Source organism: Ctenopharyngodon idella, chromosome 9 (genome assembly GCF_019924925.1).
Source record: "Ctenopharyngodon idella isolate HZGC_01 chromosome 9, HZGC01, whole genome shotgun sequence".
NCBI lineage: Eukaryota > Metazoa > Chordata > Actinopteri > Cypriniformes > Xenocyprididae > Ctenopharyngodon > Ctenopharyngodon idella.
In genome coordinates, this window is record NC_067228.1 from 12583784 (window position 1) to 12604675 (window position 20892).

At 37.1% G+C, this 20892-nt stretch overlaps 1 protein-coding gene across 2 annotated transcripts in view; it reads right to left on the reverse strand.

Moving 5' to 3' along the window:
* Nucleotides 1-3926: 3926 nt before the first annotated feature.
* tmeff2a (transmembrane protein with EGF-like and two follistatin-like domains 2a) overlaps nt 3927-20892 on the reverse strand; it is a 69958-nt gene continuing 52992 nt past the window's right edge. The window contains exons 5-10 of one of the 2 annotated variants that reach the window (XM_051906662.1): nt 15573-15669; nt 7426-7574; nt 7032-7091; nt 6788-6911; nt 5851-6009; nt 3927-4351 (exon numbers count right to left, since the gene is read on the reverse strand). In XM_051906662.1, the coding sequence (XP_051762622.1) occupies nt 4255-4351; nt 5851-6009; nt 6788-6911; nt 7032-7091; nt 7426-7574; nt 15573-15669 (686 nt within the window). In that variant the 3' untranslated portion in view covers nt 3927-4254. Of the gene's footprint in view, nt 4352-5850; nt 6010-6787; nt 6912-7031; nt 7092-7425; nt 7575-15572; nt 15673-20892 lie in introns of both variants that reach the window. The other variant, XM_051906660.1, reaches the window with a different exon arrangement.

Below are 20892 nucleotides of genomic sequence, written 5' to 3' on the forward strand. Positions count from 1 at the left end.
GAGACGTCTATTTGATGTCTGCATTTACATCTGCAAGATGTAGGCTATTTTTTTTAGATACGTCTGTAACTGTTGACGTAGATTATTAAGATGCAATTTTAAAACCAGTTTATACTTTTTATTATGTACATAAATGGACTAAGGTGAACATATTTAGACAGGTTGTGAACCCTGTTTTCTTTTCAGACAGTTGAATATAATGCCGCGTTCCAGGCAACCCGTAACCCATGTTTTTCCAACCTTCTACCCGTGAAAATGTCATTGTCGGGTAAATGAACGGCCAAAACGCATAAAAAGTTTTCAGTTTTTAGTTGAAAATTGTGTCACATAACCGGTCCCTTAATTACATACCCCCACTGTTGCCAAACAACACTTTTTATGCCCATGAGTCTGAGGAACACAAAAGAAGATATTTTAAAGAATGTTGGCAAACAAACAGTTTTGGTGGACATTCACTACCCCTACTCCTAAACCTACCATCACAGAAAACATTCTGCATTTTTACATTTTTAATAAAATTGCCGCATTGTTTAGTATGTTTTTAAAGCTATTTTAAATATGAGGGCTCATGAAATGTCCTCATATATTAAGTTTACGTTGTAATACCAGTGTAATACCCATGTCATTATACAAATTTGTGTCCTTTTAAATCACAAAAACGCACACACACACACACACACACACACACACACACACACACACACACACACACACACACTTCTTTTATGTTCCACAGAAGAAAGAAAGACCGTTTTGAGGGTGAGTCAATGATGACAGAATTCTCATTTTGGTAGAAGAATCCCATCAATAAGCTTTTCAATAAAGCTATTCCATAATCATCCATTATATAGTGCAGTGAGGCCTGACCTCTGCAGGTAGAAGGTACTCACTGCAAAAAAATAAAAAATAAAAATAAAACAAAACAAAAGAAATAAAAACAAAAAATTAAATAAATATATAAATAAATCCACTAACCTGCAGTTTAACACTGGTAGTTCTCTGAGAAAATAAGAGCATGTTATGAGACCTACAGATTATTATATTTTTGGACCACTTGCTTCAGTAAGTGAATTTACTTTAATGAATGCATTCTGCACTAAGTTGGATAATGATACTGTAAAACATGTCAATAGTGTGTCGTGTTTCCTGTCCGCTACATAAAAACATCCTGTTGTTGATTCTTTTTAATGAGAGTCTGTAGATCGTCTTTCTGTTTAGTTTTCATTTGTGACTATTATTGAGTTGTCACTCATAACGTTGCATGATTTGTGTTTAAGCGTCATGGGAAAATTCCTGACTATGCAAAGACATGTCACTGCAGAGCACACTAAATTTATGCCCGTGTTATATATATAATTACTACCTTTGTTTAAAACTTGGATGGCTTTGCTGGCAACAGTTTTGTCAATTTGACTGTTAGGTGAATGCAAAATCCGGGTCTGGAGAGAGATCACAGTAATGAGAAAGGAAAAGACTTCAGCGTTCATTAGTCGAATGATAGCAGACAGATTTCTTTCTCTCGTCTCTGGGACCTTTTGACCAGTGATGAAAAAAAAAGCAGAAGATGGTAAAGACATTTGAGAGATAATTTGACAGTTTTCCTCAGATCTTGAAGGCCCTGAAGAACAGTGTTTCTCAAAGCCTTCTCAACCACCCACATGAAATGATTTTCCTTTGCCTTGGATTTCAGTCTTGCAAGATTTGGCAGTTTTATTTTATTTTTATTTTTTTGTAAAGATCTTCAAGAATGCAAACCCCAACCCCACTTCCCAACCAGGGTTATATTAAAAGTGAATCACTGTAAAATTGCCACATTAAAATCAGTAATGCAAATGCTATAAATGACATCCAGTGCAATATAATATAAGGAACACATTTATGGTTTGGTTCAAAACCTTGTTATGGTTCTGACTGAGACTGAGATACAATGAAACAACAACTAAAAGCAAATGTATTGATTGTGAAATTGTGGTACATGCTATGAAAGTCTTGAATGGATCAGATAAGTGCTTTCTTCACATGGCTTGGCAATTGATTCTGTGTTTCTAAAAATGCAAAGTATGTCTACTATGTACCTGTATCTTGCACTTTAGTATGTTTGACTAGAAGTCTAGTGATATGTGAAGAAATCAAAATGAAAATTGTATGCAAATTTTTACACCATGACAGTGTCAACAGGGCTACCATTTCTTCCTGTATTGTTGAAAACACGGTCTGAAGTCCGTTAAGTGGAAGCAGAATACAAACTCATATTTGTGCACATAGACAAATATATGGTCATTTTCATTAAGGATCTCTCTCTCACCCCTGTGGCACACAGACTGTCAGACAGGACAGGAAGTGCCCGAACTCCACTGGACTGGTCTGGGGATGAAGTAGGAAGAACTTCTACAGACAAGGAATGTCTGGAATTTCTTTTTCCTAAAGGGTCCTGTTCTCCACATGACCTTCAGAGGTCAGTAATATTCTCATCTTTTGAATAGCTCAGATAATTCAACCCATTGTTTTAAAAATCTAGGACTGACAGTATATGTAAAGTCACTCTATCTTTACATACTCTATCTCTATCAAGTTAGAAACCACACTATTACTGTACATTTGTCTTTCTTTTCTTTTTTTCTACTGCCTTTCTTGTTTTTGACTACAAATTATATATATATATATATATATATATATATATATTTCATTGGTACTCACACTTTACGCAACACACTTATCCTAAAAGCTGTCCTCATCACTTTCCTCCTGACTGCTCTCCTTACTTTTCTCTCGAACATGGTAGATGATGATAATGATTTATTTTATTTTATTTTATTTTAGTAACATTAATGACACAACAGCAAAGACTGCTGTCACTTTAAGAAGGAAAGCGGGGACCGAATAACTGACACACATCCGGTTTCTTTCTCAACTGTTCACTTATGACATAATCGAGAGAATACTTGCCGAGACAGGTATTTTGACATAATTTTGTGTGTCCGTTCAAGCGAAAGAGGAATTAATTCGGTGTTCGAGCGCTGTCTGACTCTCTCTCTCTCTCTCTTTCTCTCTCTCTCTGCGTGCGCGCGTTTCGGGGGTGTGAGGCTGTGCGCACAGATATATGGAAGTAAAATAATGCCATATGTTTTTGAAACAAAAAGCATCTTCTATTCTCGCCTCTTCTTCCGCTTTTAAAATCGTTTGAATGTGTTAATTGGTTAGACAAAACACATCCAAATGATAAACTTTCACTCTATGATGGTTAAATTTAGCAGTTAATCCGCGAATCACATGCGTGCCGAACCGTTGGGCCTTATCCGTACCGATCACGGATTAACTGCGATCTGTTGCACACCTAATAATTAAAGAACACACTTATCATCATGATTGCTATCTTACCAGAGATGAAGAAAAATCCTACTCCAGTAAGTAAACGTGTCCCTGTGAACCGGTCCCCAAAAATGTTTGTACTCAAAAGCGCTTCCCTCCATGTTTTCTGGTTTATTTTTACCGCGCATGCGCATCTGCGTACCACTTATGTGCACCCGTGTATATGTATATATATATATATATATATATTTATTTATATATATTTACACACACACACACACACACATTTATTTGAAATATAATTTTTGTAACATTATAAATGCCTTTACTGTAACATTTAATATCTGTTTAATTTAATATCCTTGCTGAATAAAAGTATTCATTTCTTGCAGAAAAATCTTGCCAATCTCAAACTTTTTAACAGTAGTGTACATGATTACATTGCATTAAAGCAGCAAAATAATTGCTAAGATTAATTTTGCCGGGCCTGTCAAAGCCTCACGATGTTTATTTGTAGAAAATCATTTTGCCAGTCCCACTAGAATCACCTGAAATGACCTTCAAGTCAGACCCTTCACAAGTCATGGCATCCACAAAAGAAAAAATACACACAGTGCTTTGTGATATAAATTATTTATTTACATTACAGAAAAAGGACCCCATCAAGACAAACAAATTAACTATTGGAAATATTACCCATACATAACCAAATAACAGGACTTGTCCTATCATGGTGTCCTAAAATTCTCTGTTTGTGTCCTGTGCCACAGGTGCAAGGCATCGTGTGTAGAACCCATCGTCCTCCGTTGTATCTGCACCATCATCCTCCGTCCCTCCATCCCATCATCCAGCAGGATACAGTGTCTCTGTGGGGACGGAGATTGAGTTTTTTATTTTCTGTCCTCTATCCAAACTACGTTTCCCATGATTCTCTGCTCACGGCGCTCAAATGAGGCGGGTGGAGGCGCGCAGGGTGTTTTCAGAATTGTAGTGCATTGTGTTCTGCTTCTGCCGGTTGATTCGGTTGGTCCGTGGGCACTTCCTGTGGAGGAAGCAAAAGGACATTCTTATCGTACATATAACTTGCTTCCACCAGGCAGCTCTGTGTCATTTCTAATCAAAACAATGCCTGGAAGGAAAAAACTAATTTTCAGAGCTTTTGCTATAAAAATATCTTGTAATTGTAAATATCTTGATGTTTGTAAAAGAATGTTTCATGCATGCTTCTGCATCAGTAGTATTCATTAGACAGTTTTCCACTGCTATGATTTGAAACTACATCATGGCTCACAGACTTTTGAGCCCTGTCCACAAACTGTTTCTGTTTCTTTTACTGAAGAGGAGACAATAAAACAACAAAGCTAAATTAACAGTGATTCCTAACATATATATTTTACTGGCCCATTCATGTTTATACTGACAAATACTTTTTGACTGCAGTTTCCAAATAATGTTATTTTTTATTTTTTAACACTTTAAGTACTTTTCATATGTTTGAAGTGGGTCATTTCCATGCCACTAGTGACATCAAATGGATTTGCAATCTTTGTGAGCTGCTCGAGTGGGTACAACAAAATATTTGCTACTTGTTTGTCCAAACAATGAAATATGGGTTAAGAGTTTGATACATTTTTTTTTAGAAACAATCTTTATTTTTACAATTTTGCTTGGTGCCAAAATTTTACACTTTTAAATGGAACTATTTTGTGCATTTTTAACTTATTTTCCTTACACCGCAAAGGTATATTTTGCAGTTATTCAGCTGAATATATCATACATATGTTCAGTTGGGCATACACCATCATTCAAAACATTTGGGATCGGTGCAAATTTTTTTTTGTTTTTGAAAAAAGTCTCTTTTGCTCAACAAGGCTGCATTTATTTGATCAAAAATACAGTAAAAACTATTATATTGAGAAATATTATTACAATTTAAAATAACTTCTTTTAAAATGTAATTTATTCCTGTGATGGCAATCATCATTACTCCAGTCTTCAGTGTCACATGATCCTTCAGGAATCATTCTAATATGCTGATTTGGTGCTCAAAAACATTTCTTATTATTATAATCAAAGTTGAAATCAACTGTGCTGCTTATTTTTTTTTATTATTTTTTTAGGATTCATTGATGAATAGAAAGTTCAAAAGAACAGCATTTATTTAAAATATAAATACAAAAAATCTTACTAAGCCCAAACTTTTGTATGTAGACTGAAGATGATCTGAGGTTTAATCATCCATCCATCACTTCACTTCTACTCATGATCCATGAACATACAGAAAATGCTCCCTCTTTTGATGCGTATTACAGTAGATGGGTGAGGTATTTAGTGCTACTAGTGATTTAGATTTCACTATCACACACTTATCCTTCAACAATGACCTTTCACACAGTGTAAAAAGACTCCTGCTGGCAGGACCTCTCACTCTATAAAGAGCTGTGAGTGTGTGGGATCTACACAGGAGGTAGCTGCCCTCTGCTTTCCTTCGCAGTAGCACAACGTGTGTGATATAATGCTGTGGTGTGTGTTTATACTCACCGGGTGATACACAGCACCACTACACATATGATGGCCACCTGCAGCGCCCCAATGACAGACGCGATGAGGACGTAACGGAGCTTTCCAGAGCCAGGCACCACATACAGCACATTATACTCCTTAGTGTCACACTGCGGACCGCTGAATCCTGAATGACAGCTGAAGAAACAAACACAGCATTATGTACTTGTTAGATTAGATGTGTGTGAGTGCACACTGTCTCTGTAATATATCTATTCACACAAACACACACACACATGCCGCAGTGTTTCTTGCTCTCAAAGTCTTTCCTGAGAAATACCTGCTGTTTTCCTGCAGTACCTGCCAGAGAGACTCTCCGTTACTGTCTTATTATTTCTCTTAAGTAACTTTTCTTATGTTTTTTGGTGACTTTAATATGAGTTTAATGTGAGTTTTAATATGAGTTTAAGCTAATGTTCTGGTTACAATACTTCCTTCTGTCCAAGCTTAATCTGTAGAGATGACTTGTAGATTGATTTTCCTATAAAATTTAACAATCAAGCAATGACGTTTGGAGTTTGGGAATCTGTTTGTCCTACCAATGAAATACCAGGGTATTTACAGAGTAAATCTGAAACTAAAACCATAAAAAACTTTTTTTACTTGAAACAAAATAAAATGAAACAAACAAAAAACTTTTTTCAGCTAGTTGCAAGAGAATCATTTCTCATTTTCGTTTAGTTGAACCTGATAAACTGAAATACCTAAATTAATAAAAACAATCATTTTTTAATGATTGTTAATGATTTTCAATATTTTTTGTGGATTGAACACTAGGGGGAGACAAAGGTCTGTGATTTAGAGTTCCATACACAATCATAAGAAGCTGTGTGCCTGAACACACACATTTATTCATATTTTTCTAGACGGGATACGCTTGAGTGATCAGACACATCATAAGTGTGTGTGTGTGTACCTGCAGGACGGTGTTGAGAGCATGTTGGGATATTCACAGTCTCCATGAACACAATAGTTCTTATAGTGCTCAGGGCAAGGGATGTACAACCCTCTCGCCACCTCTGAAACCTCAGGCTTCTCCTCTATTATTCAAACACAGACACACACAAGTGGGTCAGAACAGCTGGAATCCAAGGGCATCTTCAGAACCAAAGGACATACATGCAAAAATCAACTTTTTATTATCAAACACACACACGCACCTGTGTAGTCTGTCCTGGCATATTGCCCATCGCCTGCTTTGGTGCCTGTAATCATGTCGCCTACAGGATAGAAATGAATTCAGATGTTAAAATGAACAGATCTGCCTCAGCCAGGCTGCTGGTTATATAATAAAGCATGTTTTTTGTTTTCATTTGTACATTGTCATTTTGAAGATGATATTTGGGAAATTGCTATATTCCAGAAACTAATGATCATATGAACATAAATGAACTTGATTATGTAACAGTGATTTATAATGTTCATCTTTACATGAGTTCTCTCATGTTGTCTTATATAAATGCAAATTCAATGAAAGAAGACAGCATGTAACAATATAAGAAATGACTATGTTATATAAAGCAATCATAAATAATTTCAAAATGGTCTTCTTACCCTGACAGTGACCCAGGAACTTGACCTCGATTCGTTCCTGCCGCTGACACGATGCCTCTTTTACCTGGCAGGGGTTGTCATAGGAACGGCCGTCTGATGCGCACACTGGGTTAAAACTGATGTGGGAGCAGTCGATGTTACAGACGCACCTGTGTAGTGAGAAACAGCAAAGTAAATGCCAATTACTGACAAATCAAAGACCGTGGAGAAAGATCATTAAACAAGTGTCACACCTTGTTTGATCAAGCTGTCAGCTAAGAATAACACTTCACACATGCAAACTGGGGACTCAAAGTAATTGCTGGAGGGGTATTCAGTGTTTCACTTCTGATAATGAAACAAAATCTTTAATGGCCTCTTTGGACATAATGCATCTTTTTTGGCCTTGTTCCCATTTTTATTAATATTAATTAGGTGAAAGAGGACAAGAAATGATAGTCAGGAAGAAATATGCAGGAAACGTCACAAGTCAGATTCGAATGTCGGCTCTAGGGTTGGGTATCATTGCAGATTTCCTGATTCAATTCAGATTCTCAAGCTCAATTATGTTTGATTCCGATCCATTCGGCTATGTATCAGTTATAATGTTCATTTTTCTTACATATGAATGTGACGCTGTATTGTTTGCTTTTGCATGCAGATTGCAGGGGCAACATAATAGAAAGATATTATTTTGTGGTCCATTGTCTTTATAATGCATCACAGTCAATACAGATTTTGAGAATCAATATCAAGTTTAATTGAAGATCGATATTTTAACCCGTATTTAAAAAATCATCAATCAAACTTTTTTTTTGGCCTGCAGAAAATTAGTGTTGATTATAGAAGTAAAATAAAATAAACAAAGTACTGATCAGGTTTTTGTGCCCCCGATCTGATCCGACTCATTGAATATTGACTATCTGCTGATAAAGAGTCCTGATCTGATACTTGTATTTTCCTAGTGCTTGGTGCACACTTCAAGTACATTAAAGTTATTAAAATCAATCAAATGTATACAGGCCATGGAGAGATTTTCTCAGTGGCTCAAATGTAAAAAAGAGTCATCTATCACTACGGAGTGATTCCAATAGAACTACTACAGTAATTATATTATAGGCACACACACACACACACACAAACACACACACACACACACACACACACAAAGGGAAAAAAGTGGATTTAAGGTTAGAAAGCATGACGCTCGCATTGTCAGAATGAGCATGCCAGTCTGTCAGTCAAGGCCGACGCAAGATGCAACCCATAGCAACGCATTATGGCAACGACGTCTCAGTCTGATGGCAGATAAAATAAATAGTAAATAAATTACTTTTTGTAGAGATTCCTTTAGAGTTGTCCAAAGTACCGAGTTCAGTACCATTTTAAAAATGTGACGCTTTGAGTGCTGTTGAGCGGATTCGTAAACACCTCTGATTGGCCATTGTGTTCACGGCTCATCAGATATGTCTGCGATTAGCTTCAATGATCAGTGCTTCAAAAACATTGTAAATAGTCATCAATGACGCTCTTCACCGAGCCCTTACACAGATACACACGGGAGTGTTTGAAAGCAGGTGTCTATCGCGGACCAGTCCGCCTGCTTTCAAACGCTCCCGCTGCCGCTTTCAAATTTAAACACTTCTGTGTGCTTTCAAACGCTCCCGTGCGTTAGCCAATCACAGACGTAGGCTATCCGATGAGCATGTGAATACAATGGCCACTCATAGGTGTTTATGAATCCGCTCAACAATGCTCAAAGCGTAGGATAGCCAATACCGATTAGTTAAAAAGATGCTTGATCAGATCGGGACATCCCTAAAACAAAATGTTTTGGCAACACTTTGGTATGGGGAACACATTCACTATTAACTATGACTTTTGCCTCAATAAACTCTTAATTTACTGCTTATTAATAGTTAGTAAGGCAGTTGTTGTAGCGTTTAAGTTTAGGTATTGGGTAGGATTTAGGGATGTAGAATACGGTCATGCAAAATAAGGCATTAATATGTGCTTTATAAGTACTAATAAACAGCCAATATGTAAGCAAATAAGCAACTAGTTAAAAGTGAGAATTGTTTCCCATACTAAAGAGTTGCAAATGTTTTATACACTATCGTTCAAAAGTTTGGGGTTGGTAAGATTTTTTATTGTTTTTGAAAGAAGTATCTTTTGCTCAACAAGGCTGTATTTATTTGATCAAAAATACAGTAAAAACAGTAATATTGTTAAGTATTATTTCAGTTTAAAACAACTGTTTTCTATTGTAATGTATTTTAAAATGTAATTTATTCCTGTGATGGCAAAGCTAAATTTTCAGCATCAGTGTCACATGATCCATCAGAAATCAATATGCTGATTTGGTGTCAAGAAACATTTCTTATTATTATCAGTGTTGTGTTTTTTATCATTTTTGTGGAATATATATATATATATATATAAATATATAAAACTTAAAGAACATCTACACAGCAAAGTTTGCCCCACAAACAACACCTGCCAGGAATGGACAGTTTTAAGTATTTCGTTTCTTCTAGTGTTGCTGGTAGTTTCAATCAATCAATCACACAAACACTTGTTTTTATGCCTACAAGAAAATTGCTTTTGTAAGAGCCAGTTCTGCAAAGGGTGAACATTACGATTTTAATGTACACCTCTCCATCATGTATGAGTGTGTTAAGCTCAGCATTTTCACAGGCGTCCTGTGAGACTACAGCACTGCAACATACACAGATTACAATGGTAAAAAATACAGGCCTCTTTACAAAAGGTCTGCATCAGCGGGAACGGCAACCTCACATAAACATTAACTGACATTCATAATTGCCCATTTGGCTTGAGGCTGGATGAATTACCATTAGAAACAGATTAACACCAACATCAACAGCATTTTTATGATGTGTCTACTCTATAAATGTTGATAAGGGTGTCAAGATTGCAAATGTATTGAGTAAAGTCTTTTTTCATCTACTCGGATCAGCGTGAAGCTAGAACGGAAAGCATGGGAATGAATGTGGATGGGATTGAACTGGATGCCGCAGTGATTTTCAATCTATAGCACATTCTGGAGTCTATCGTCTCAGGGGCTTAATGATTAGCACAGAGGACTGGCTTAGCAACCAAAGCACTGTGAACACATCAGTGGAGAATAATACAACGCTCCGTTTCAAACGAGAAATGATGAGTTCTAATGCTTTGATGTTCCTTTGCTTGTTTTAATGGCTGTTCTTATTCACATACCTTCATTAGTGATGGTAATGAGTGCTTATGTGCATGTGCGTATGTACGGATGAAAGGCTATGTGCTTCTAAGAAGGAGACAAAGACGCATTGAATACCGGACAAAGTTTCTGACATTTGTGACAGGCACGCAACACATGCAGTCTTTGTATTTGTGTGTGAACTAGTCATTCATTGCTGCCTCAGAGAATAAAAAATCTGTCATCTAGTCTTCACTGTGTATGTTATCTGAGTTTATTTGGTATGTTTATATTTCCCAGAGTATTTCTCATGAAACTCTAGATGGCACAGGCTGATAGGTCCTTGATACAACCTGCTTGCAATCACATCATTCTCTATTGGGCACAGCTGATTGGTTCCCGCTGTATCAGTAGTTAATGAGCTTGCTGCTTAACATTCAAATACTTGCATTTGCTGCAGCGTGCTTTCAGAAACCCCCCACCTTCCCCAGCTCCACCTGTATATGATCTGCTATGTGGTGATTCATGTATGCTTGTACAGCAGCAGCATGTCTTACTTGCTCTGCAGCAGTGACAGCGTAGTAGGTCTATTCCACCAAGACCAAACACATTAACATTGTCATATACATTACCAGGCCAAACTCTCAGAGTTGTCATGACAGAAATGAATTTATGGTCTGTATCTTGAGCATTCAGGTGTTTCTGCTGTAGTTTCTCTCTAAAGTGTGTATGCGTCATCTGTGTGCCACTGCAGGAACATGTTGAGCAGAAATGACAATTAAACTGCCGTCCCCAGTCACTTCTCGCTGCAGCAAACAGACGACAGTATAATTATAAATCTGTCATAATTTGTGTGTGTGTGTGTTTTTTCTTTCTTCAACTTTCCTTTCTAATATTTCCACCCTGCCAGTGAGCTTTAGAGGAGTAAGGAGCTGTTTTGTATTCTGGCACTACTGGAATAATGTGAACTGACTACAAATGTGAGCTAAAAATATCTGTTTTAAATAGAGACGTTGACTGAACTGAACTGTGGTATGAAGTCCACTCAAGGGCAGCTTTGATTGTTTGCCATTGCTAATTGAGATCTGTAATGCATGGTAATTTAGATAAATCCCCGGGAATGTTGAATGTGAGATAAAAACAAACAGGCACAATGATATTGAGATGTATTTATTGTGAAGCTCCGGTAATGGTCACACAAACACACACACACAAACACGCACATTTGCTCTCCAGTGTGACCGTCTGTAGTGGTCATAAAGGCTAATGTGTCTTGAGAGCATGAATATTTAATGTTGCCTCTCACATTTTCTAGACACACACTGCAAATGCACTGCATCAACAACACACACACACACACACACACACACACACACACACACACACACACACACACACCCATCCACACAAACACACACACACACATTAAAGATTTCCAATAGCAAATCAAGTAATAATGGCTTTGCGAGTGTGTCAAACTGAAGGGATGAGATTTCCTTAAAAATTCAGGTTGTTTGGATGGTAGCCTCTGTATGTGTGTGAGCGTGTGTTTATCTTGTTGAGTGAGGGGATATGTCTTATTGATTTGTAAGAGCTATGTGGTTTCTCTGTTATCTAAACTTTTCCAGCATGGCCTGTAGGCTTCCTGTCTGTCCAGCTGCCCTTTACTCACACACTTTAGTCTCTCTCTTTCTATGGCTGGATTATGATGACTGAGTCTGTATCCCTATGACTTGAGGATCATTCTTAGTTTTTAGGGTAATTTGTAGTTTTGTCTGTCTGTCTATCTATCTGTATTCTGAATAAAATCTTTTTTTTCTTGTTATTATTGGTGTTTTGGCTACACAATAAACTGTATCTGGCATTCATTTCAATGCAAACTCTTGTGGCTTCAACATTAAGAACATTATTTAACACAGATTTTTGGAACAATAAACTGTTTTGTTTAATTCATCGATCAGGCTGGGCCATAAATTCAACTGCAAAACAGGGTATTTGCAGGTTTAAAATACATGTTTTATCCAATATATACATATTTACTGAAATTGGTTTATGCACTAATATATATATTAATACATATAAATTAGAGATTGATCTATACTGAATACAAAACTCACATAATAATGTGTTTTTAAAAAAGGCAATACATATTATTGTGCCAATACTATTAAAATCTATATAATGAATGTTAAATAATATACTTGAAAACAGTATTATGTTTTTTTGTTCTTATTTTGATAAATGTCTACTTCCAGCTGCTCATTCAAAAAAAAAAAAAAAAAAAAAAAATCAGGGAGATATATACTATTACAACCATCAGAAACAGTGCTGCACTTTGAATGTGCAGCGCTCACATTAATTTAATTGAAACAGCCATTTGAAGATTAATAATCACATTAGACCGTATCGCGATTCCTGTTTTTCTGTCCGCGAATTTAAGACCTCTTACAATGATAATGAAGACTGTCTGTCTGTCTATCTATCTATCTATCTTTTCATTCATACAATACCTAATAATTCATAGTATCTAATAATTCATACATTTCAAAAATATTCAGCAACATGCTAACGACAAACTATACAGAAATCAATATTACTTCTCTCTTTCTGTATTACACACACACACACACACACACACACACACACACACACACACACACAGGTTTGTTTTGTTATCTTAGTGAGGACATTCCATAGGCGTAAAGGTTTTTATACTGTACAAACTGTACATTCTATCCCCCTACACTACCCCTACTCCTAAACCTACCCATCACAGAAAACATTCTGCATTTTTACATTTTTAATAAAACATTGTTTAGTATGTTTTTAAAGCTATTTTAAATATGAGGACTAATGAAATGTCCTCATAAAACATGTTTACGTTGTAATACCAGTGTAATACCCATGTCATTATACAAATTTTTGTCCTCATAAATCATGAAAACAATACTGTTGTGTATCCTACACAACAGCCAAACAAATCCGGTGCTTGTCACTACACACAATCAGTGCACAAACACACACAGACATGTTATTAATGCAGCTTATAGCACTGATTTTATTTATAATCTCTCATCTCATTTTTCAGTAATCCTTTCAAATGACACAGGAAGATGGAAAAATGGAGCGAGACTAAAAAAAGAAGGACTACTGAGAGAGGTAGAGTGTTTTTCGGTGAGGTGAGGTGAGTGAGTCATCTGCAGTCAAGTGTATCAGAGCGAGGGGCCTGTCATGGGACCATCCCTACGACTCAGGCATAAATGCCTCAAATTGTGCTGATATCTCTGAGGAGGGAGAGGCCGGGCTGTTTCATTCTGATGCCTCCAAACACCCCAGCTCTCCAGCCAGTGCTTGTTGAATCTTTAGTGAATCTACAGGCTGTCTTTGCCAAGGCCGACATGTAATTCCCTTCAGACGCCCTGAGAGAGATAGACAGGAGGGAGGAAGAGAGACCTTCTTCTATTAAGATTAAATGTTAGTCTCGTTCACTCTTCCTGACAGTTTGAGCTGTTCACTGATGCTCAGGGCAACGAAAACCTCCTCTCCACATCCATGGGTGGATTTTAAATATATGATGTGAGTCACGATTTTTTTCACATGTTTACAACTTAAATAGATTCTCTAGAAATTATAACCATTTCTCATTGTATATAGCATAAAGATGTTGTTAGAAGAGCAAAGTGACTGCTTATGGGGATTTGCTTCTTATTTTTTACTGAATATTAATGAGTTCTCAGAGCTGGAGCGCCGGAGCTAAACGGCCATTCATCAGCAGAGATGAAACTGTCATAATTGGCCTTGTTTCTTGTTCATTTATCTCTGGCAAGTTCTCAGAGTTCTTATTAGAAGAACTCAGATTCTTTAAAGTATGTGGATGAATCTCATATATTGCCTATAGTGTCCCATATTCCATATCATGCTATTACAGTACCAACAAATCAAACAACCAACAAATCTCTTTGTTACTGACCAGAGAATGAATTAACATTAAAGAAACAGTTATTGATATATTTACTGTTTGCACATTACTGTTCAAAAGTTTGTAGACAGTAAGATTTTTTTTTTTTAAAGAAATTAATAGTTTCAGCAAGGACACATTATATTGATCAAAAGTGACTGTAAAGACATTTAGTGTTACAAAAAAATCTATTTCAAATAATTGCTGTTCTCTTAAACTTCCTATTCATCAAAAAATCCTGAAAAAATACATCATGGTTTCCACAAAAATAATAAGAAGCACAGCTGTTTTCAAATGTCATAATAATAAGAAATGTTTCTTGAGCACCAATTCAGCATCTTAGAATGATTTCTGAAGCATCATGTGTCATCTATTTTTCGTACAATGAAAGTATATGAAGACCTGTCAGGGAAAATTTTCAAAGCAAGAATTCTGTGAATGACTTACATTTCATCACAGAAATTTTAATATGCTCCAGAACATGTATAGTAGTATATAGTACACAGAGTGTCCTTTTTGGAGCTTAAAGGGTTAGTTCACCCAAAAATGAAATTTCTGTCATTAAGTACTCACCCTCATGTCGTCCCAAACCCTTAAGACCTTCGTTCATCTTTGGAACACAAATTAAGATATTTTTGATGAAATCTGAGGGTTTATGAAGCACACATAGGCAGCAACGTCATTGCAAGTATTCGTCTAGCGACGAGAATACTTTTATTTTATAACATTAAGGTTTGAACCACTGTAGCCACGTTGACTTTTTAACAATGTCTTTAATACCTTTCTGGACCTCAAAAGGTGCAATGACGTTGCTGCCTATGTGTGCTTCAGAAACCCTTGGATTTCATCAAAAATATCTAAATTTGTGTTCTGAAGATGAATGAAGGTCTTACGAGTTTGAAATACATGCATGGCAGGGCATCTTTCCTTTTTATTCTGTTAATTTTTTAAATTTTATTTAATTTTTTTTTATTCTGTATTAGTTCTCCTACAGTTTGTTTTTGTGCTTACCAGACATCTTCTGCATCAACATCACACTCTGCCCCAAACTGGCAAATGTCACAGGTGGACGTCTCCTTCTGTCCATTCTCTGCCGAACCCTCGTTCCCTGCTTGGATACACAAATATGAGACAAGACAAGCATAAGCTATTAAAGGTCTGACAAATATTACTTGGGGTAAGATGAGCAGGCAATCACAGTCAGTCTCTCTCTCTCACACACGCAAACATTCATGAATAGATGGAGAGACAGAGGACAGACATAATTCTCATTCTGCCTTTGTCTCTGGCTCTCATGAGAAGTTCAAATCCCCCACTGATCTTTCCTCAGCCTCGCCCCTCATTTCATCACGATGATTTCTGATATGCTGCTCCTGCTCCCTGGCGATAGAGGCTTCCCAGGAGCCGAAGCTTAAAGCCCCTCGCTATCGCATATCTGCCCTCATCAGTGGACGGGGAAAAGCAATCCCGTACGCCATGGAATTTAAATTACGTCTCCTCCTCGGAGGATCATCGTTCCCCTTTGGATCCTGACCCTCCATTATGAGGTGCTATTTTTAAAACTTAGACCGCAAAGACAGACAGATGAGAAAAGAAAGGCAGACAGATAAAAGGAAGAAAGAAAAGTAAAAAGAAAGAAATATACTAAGAACAATGTTTAAGTCACAGGTGTTTCAGTCATTGTTTTGATATATTTTGTCCCTCTATCGAGTCTGTTTAAAATGGTTATTTTCTTTCATTTGGGTGTAGATGACAACCACAAATCCAGGCTTTGAGTTGACAGTGTCCTTTCACAAATCAAAGATAAAAAAAAAATATAATGCTAAGCTATTTTAAACTGTTTAAATTCAGCAATACTACATGAGAAACAGTAAAACTGCTTTTATACAACAGTTCAATAAACTGTTAATATTAAATAATTTTGACAGTATAACATGATTAACAACATAGAGTAACTTACATTTTAGACACAATAGTGCCAGTTATTTTGTGCATTTTGCTCCACCAATTAAAAAAAGTTTGAAACAAGTAGTTTAGCATCAACATGAAAAGAATCAACTTGTTACTTGTTGCTAAATGAATCAGTGTTCTAACAAATCTATGGAGTGAATTATTCAATGATTCACTCATAGTCATTTGTTTTGTCTGGAATGAGTATGATTCAGTGCCTCACTCACTCAAAACAGTAGCTGCGTTAGAAATCACATACTCTCTTACGTACTTATTTTGAATAAGTTATTACTTCAGAACTGCTAAAAATATGTTCTATATAGTATGAATGTAATATAGACGTACTACATTCGCCATGTTGCCCTTATCACGTGACCTATCAGCGACAGTTGCCTCGCAACGCCATTGACAAATCCTCTCCCGTGGCCTGATGGGATAGTAGTGTCCATTGTATGCACAGGAAGAAGTAGGTCATTCAGGTACTTTTTGCCTTCTCTTTTATGAGTACTGTGAATTCAGACATACTTCTTTTGTAACATACTGTTTTTCGGCTACTATATTGTAGGGAAGGATGCGATTTCGGATGCAGCCATTCACTTTTTTTGTTCCTGAACAAATCAGTGATTTAAATGAATTGCTTGAGAGAATAATTAAAAGACTCACTCAAACGAAACAAAAAGTTTCTTGTTGACACCTACTGGCATAGTGATGCAACCTGCAGAGTCACTAAAAATGCCCACCACTAATACACAAACTGACAGTCTGTCTGGAAGCACAAAAATAGACAATCGGAGAGACACATGAAATAAAACAAGAAAATCAATGAAAAAGAGTAAAATAATGCATGTCCTCCAAAACTGTGAGTATAAGATAATTTTAATTTATTTTGATTACTTTATGTGAAGACAATGGCTATCATTACCATCACAAACATGCACTAATAGATAGGGGTGTAACGGTACACAGAAGTCACAGTTCGGTGCGTACCTCAGTTTTGGGGTCATAGTTCAATACGAGTTCAGTACAACAGGAAAAAATCAACAAATCCCCAATGCTAGGTTTCTTTTCATTTATTTTGAACAGTATAACAGCATAATGAAAAATAAATCTTGTGCAGAGAAGCACTTCTTGCACTTCTGTAGTCTTTTTCTGCCTAGCTCTGGTGATTGGCACATCTGGATGATGCCGTCTAAAATGTGTTAGCATGTTGGTCGTAGAATGTCCACGACACAAACCGGCACAATGCCAAATGATTTTCTCTCAAGATTAAGACATCATTCGAAACTGTAAAGGGTCTATTTTTATTTGTGTAGACTCACAATAAAAACAAAACATTGTGCTTTATAAAATACAGTAAACAAACACACTGCCGATTTCTGCCATCCCGGTTTCCTTTCCGTGAAGTCTGTGTAGCGCTCACAAAAATGAATCGAAATTCAGCGTATAGGCTACTAGCAAGCTCTTGTGTGTCATCTGAATTCTAGTTTTGTGTTGGTGCATAGATCGTCTCTTCTTCTGCTCATTTTTCTGTTGTGGCGCTTAGCATTGCATTACCGCGTACGCCCCTATTGGATTGGGGTGTGGATCACCTGTGACTGACTGTCATTTGATTGTATGCACCGAACCATGACGTCCGTACTGTGGCGGTTCGGGATTAATACATGTACCATTACACCCCTACTAACGGATCAAGCTTTGCTCCAAACACATCTCTTGTCCCGCATAATGACTGGAGCTGATTAACCCAATGCCCAGCTTCTACCTGAGGTGTGGCTGTATGGACCCAAGGGTCTGGAAATTAGAGACGCGTCAGAGGGAAAGGGTAGTAACGGTTATCTCCATCTCCAGGTTAGATGGACCCTCTGAATCGATTTTCCCTGACCAGAAAACACAGTCGATCACCAACCTCCTCTACTTTCATCTGCAACCACTGACAAAAATCCTGCTACTGACCCTGTTTAAGAAAATCTATGATACACTATGTGTGAAGACCCAAGGTCAATGATTGATTTAACATATCTTTTGTGGATAATGGCAGATAAGTCTTTGTTTTTGTTGTTAATAAAGAATCTTTAAAGTGCTTTTAATGTTTCATAACCTTAAATGTCTTTGCATTATACATTAAAATGTAGCAATCTGAGCACATACTAAGCAGAGGAACAGGTTTTGCTTTAAATGGTAGACGGAAAGGAGATACTCAAATGAACATAAGACAGATGGTGAGTGTCCAAGAAAATGGCTCTTAATGGGACAAACCTACTTGTGCAGAAACTAAGGAGAAAGGTGGGGGTGGATTTAGGGCACAACATGGGCTGTCAGACAGATGATGAATGAAGCCACCCATCTCCTGCACATTGTGTGGAAACTGACCTTCACAACAAATAGCAAGAATGAGTGTAGCATTCCAGTCTAGGTCGGAGGAGCTGTATATGAACTGACTGAGATCACATCATGAGAAGTGAAAAGAGCACCAAGAGACTGGATAAAAAACATAATTTTCTTAATCAGTATTTTTGCCTTGTTTTCCAGTGAACATCAAGATCCTTAAAATTAGATAAGTTTTACTTGAGAAGTGCAGAGAACAAATTTTGAATTTATGGCCACAATATCTCTGTCAATATCTGTGTGTGGGGCTCTATAGTGAAGACTGCATAAAAGTTTGCATAATGTAACGAATCGTCACTTAGACTGGGATCCATTTGCATGCTTTATTAAACAGAGTGGTCGTACAGGCAGGGTCAGACAGGAGCGAACAGGAATAACAGAGGCAGGCAGTATCGTGGTCAAATAACAGGCAAAGGGTCAGGACAGGCAGATATCACTCACAGAACAGTAATCAGGCAAGGATCAAAGGGCAGACAGCAAGGGTCGAGAAACAGAGTCAGACGTAGTCGGCAACAGGCAATGAGACAGGGTATAAACGCTCAGTAATGTTCACCAAGGCAAAACAAGACTTCGCAGTGCACTGAGGTGAGTGGCAGTCTTTTATAGTCCGGGTTATGGGTTACAGCTGGTGGCGTAATCAGTCCAAGGTACGGGCTTGTGGGAAATGTAGTGCAAGTGTATGCGTGTGTGTTAGTATTCTGGTGATGGCTCCCTCCGATGGCCAGAGGAGGGAACCACGGAGTCCGTCACTGTGACACATTAAAACATTTTTTTTTTTTTTTTAAATAATAACTCTTAACAAAATGTATTGGTTTGCTTACAAACATGGTTGTTTTTCAGTGTACATTGCACTATAGTTTCATTTTACCCCATTTGCACCAAATGCTCTTAGATAAATTGTATTGTTTCATTCATGAGCATGAGATAAAAATGAATCTTTTGAGTGGTATTCTTTGCAATGTACACAATGAATGAATGGATGTACTGTATGATAACTCCTGGGTCATCCGATGAAAAGCAGCTCAGATTAACAGGCACACACACACCATTTGTGAAATGGAAAGAGTTTAGAACATCACAGTTAAACATTTGGTGAAACAAAGAGAATCATTAGACTCTCTTTGTTAAGCTCTCCTAGGTCTCCAAAAGGTCAAATTTGTTCATGTATATTACTTTGCAGTTTAAAGGTTAACATGTGATTAACATGTGATGCAATGTTCTATTAGCCTACTATGGAAAAACAAATGTGTAACGGAAGAAAAGCCTACATCCCATATCTCCCTGAAGAGATGCCACCACACGAGAACACGATGAGCTCTTGAGGGACACAAAGGTCAAGTGAATCTCTACAGATGGAGAGGACACATTACATCTTTGAATCAATAGCGAATGTAGGAAGCATAATGCTTACAGTGGAAAGATGATAGCCTGAAAGAGGATCTTTGGATTTCCACTGATCTCTACAAGCTAATGATGCTTCTTCAATGCGGTGAATGTGACATTTTAAGCATTACGCATGATCCACAGTATCGTCTTAACACTTACTTTCTCGAGAGAATCTCAGAGTGATGATTTTTTCCCTCTCCCTTTGTATTGCAGTAACATGTCATTTTTTTCTGGCAATGATTGCAAAATTCATGGAATGACTGAATCACAAAGTGTTTATGCCACAAAATTAGGGATGTGCAGGGAGTAATTAGGGAGTAATTGACTAAAGCTCAATCCAACTAGCCGGCCAGTAAAAACACTACAAATATTGCAAATAGAGGGCCCTGTGATTTCCGCAATGTGGAAAACATGGACGGATTCACGAAATCCAGTCATAAAAATGGAATTTACAGAATAACGTGGAATGTTGCAGAATTTGGAAAATTTTGGATGAAATAATTTAAAGTAGGACTGTACACTTTGTTACATACTTAAATTGTGATATGTATTAGCGTCTGTTAATATTAAAGCTCAAAAAGACTTTTTAAATATGAAGTCTGCAAATCTA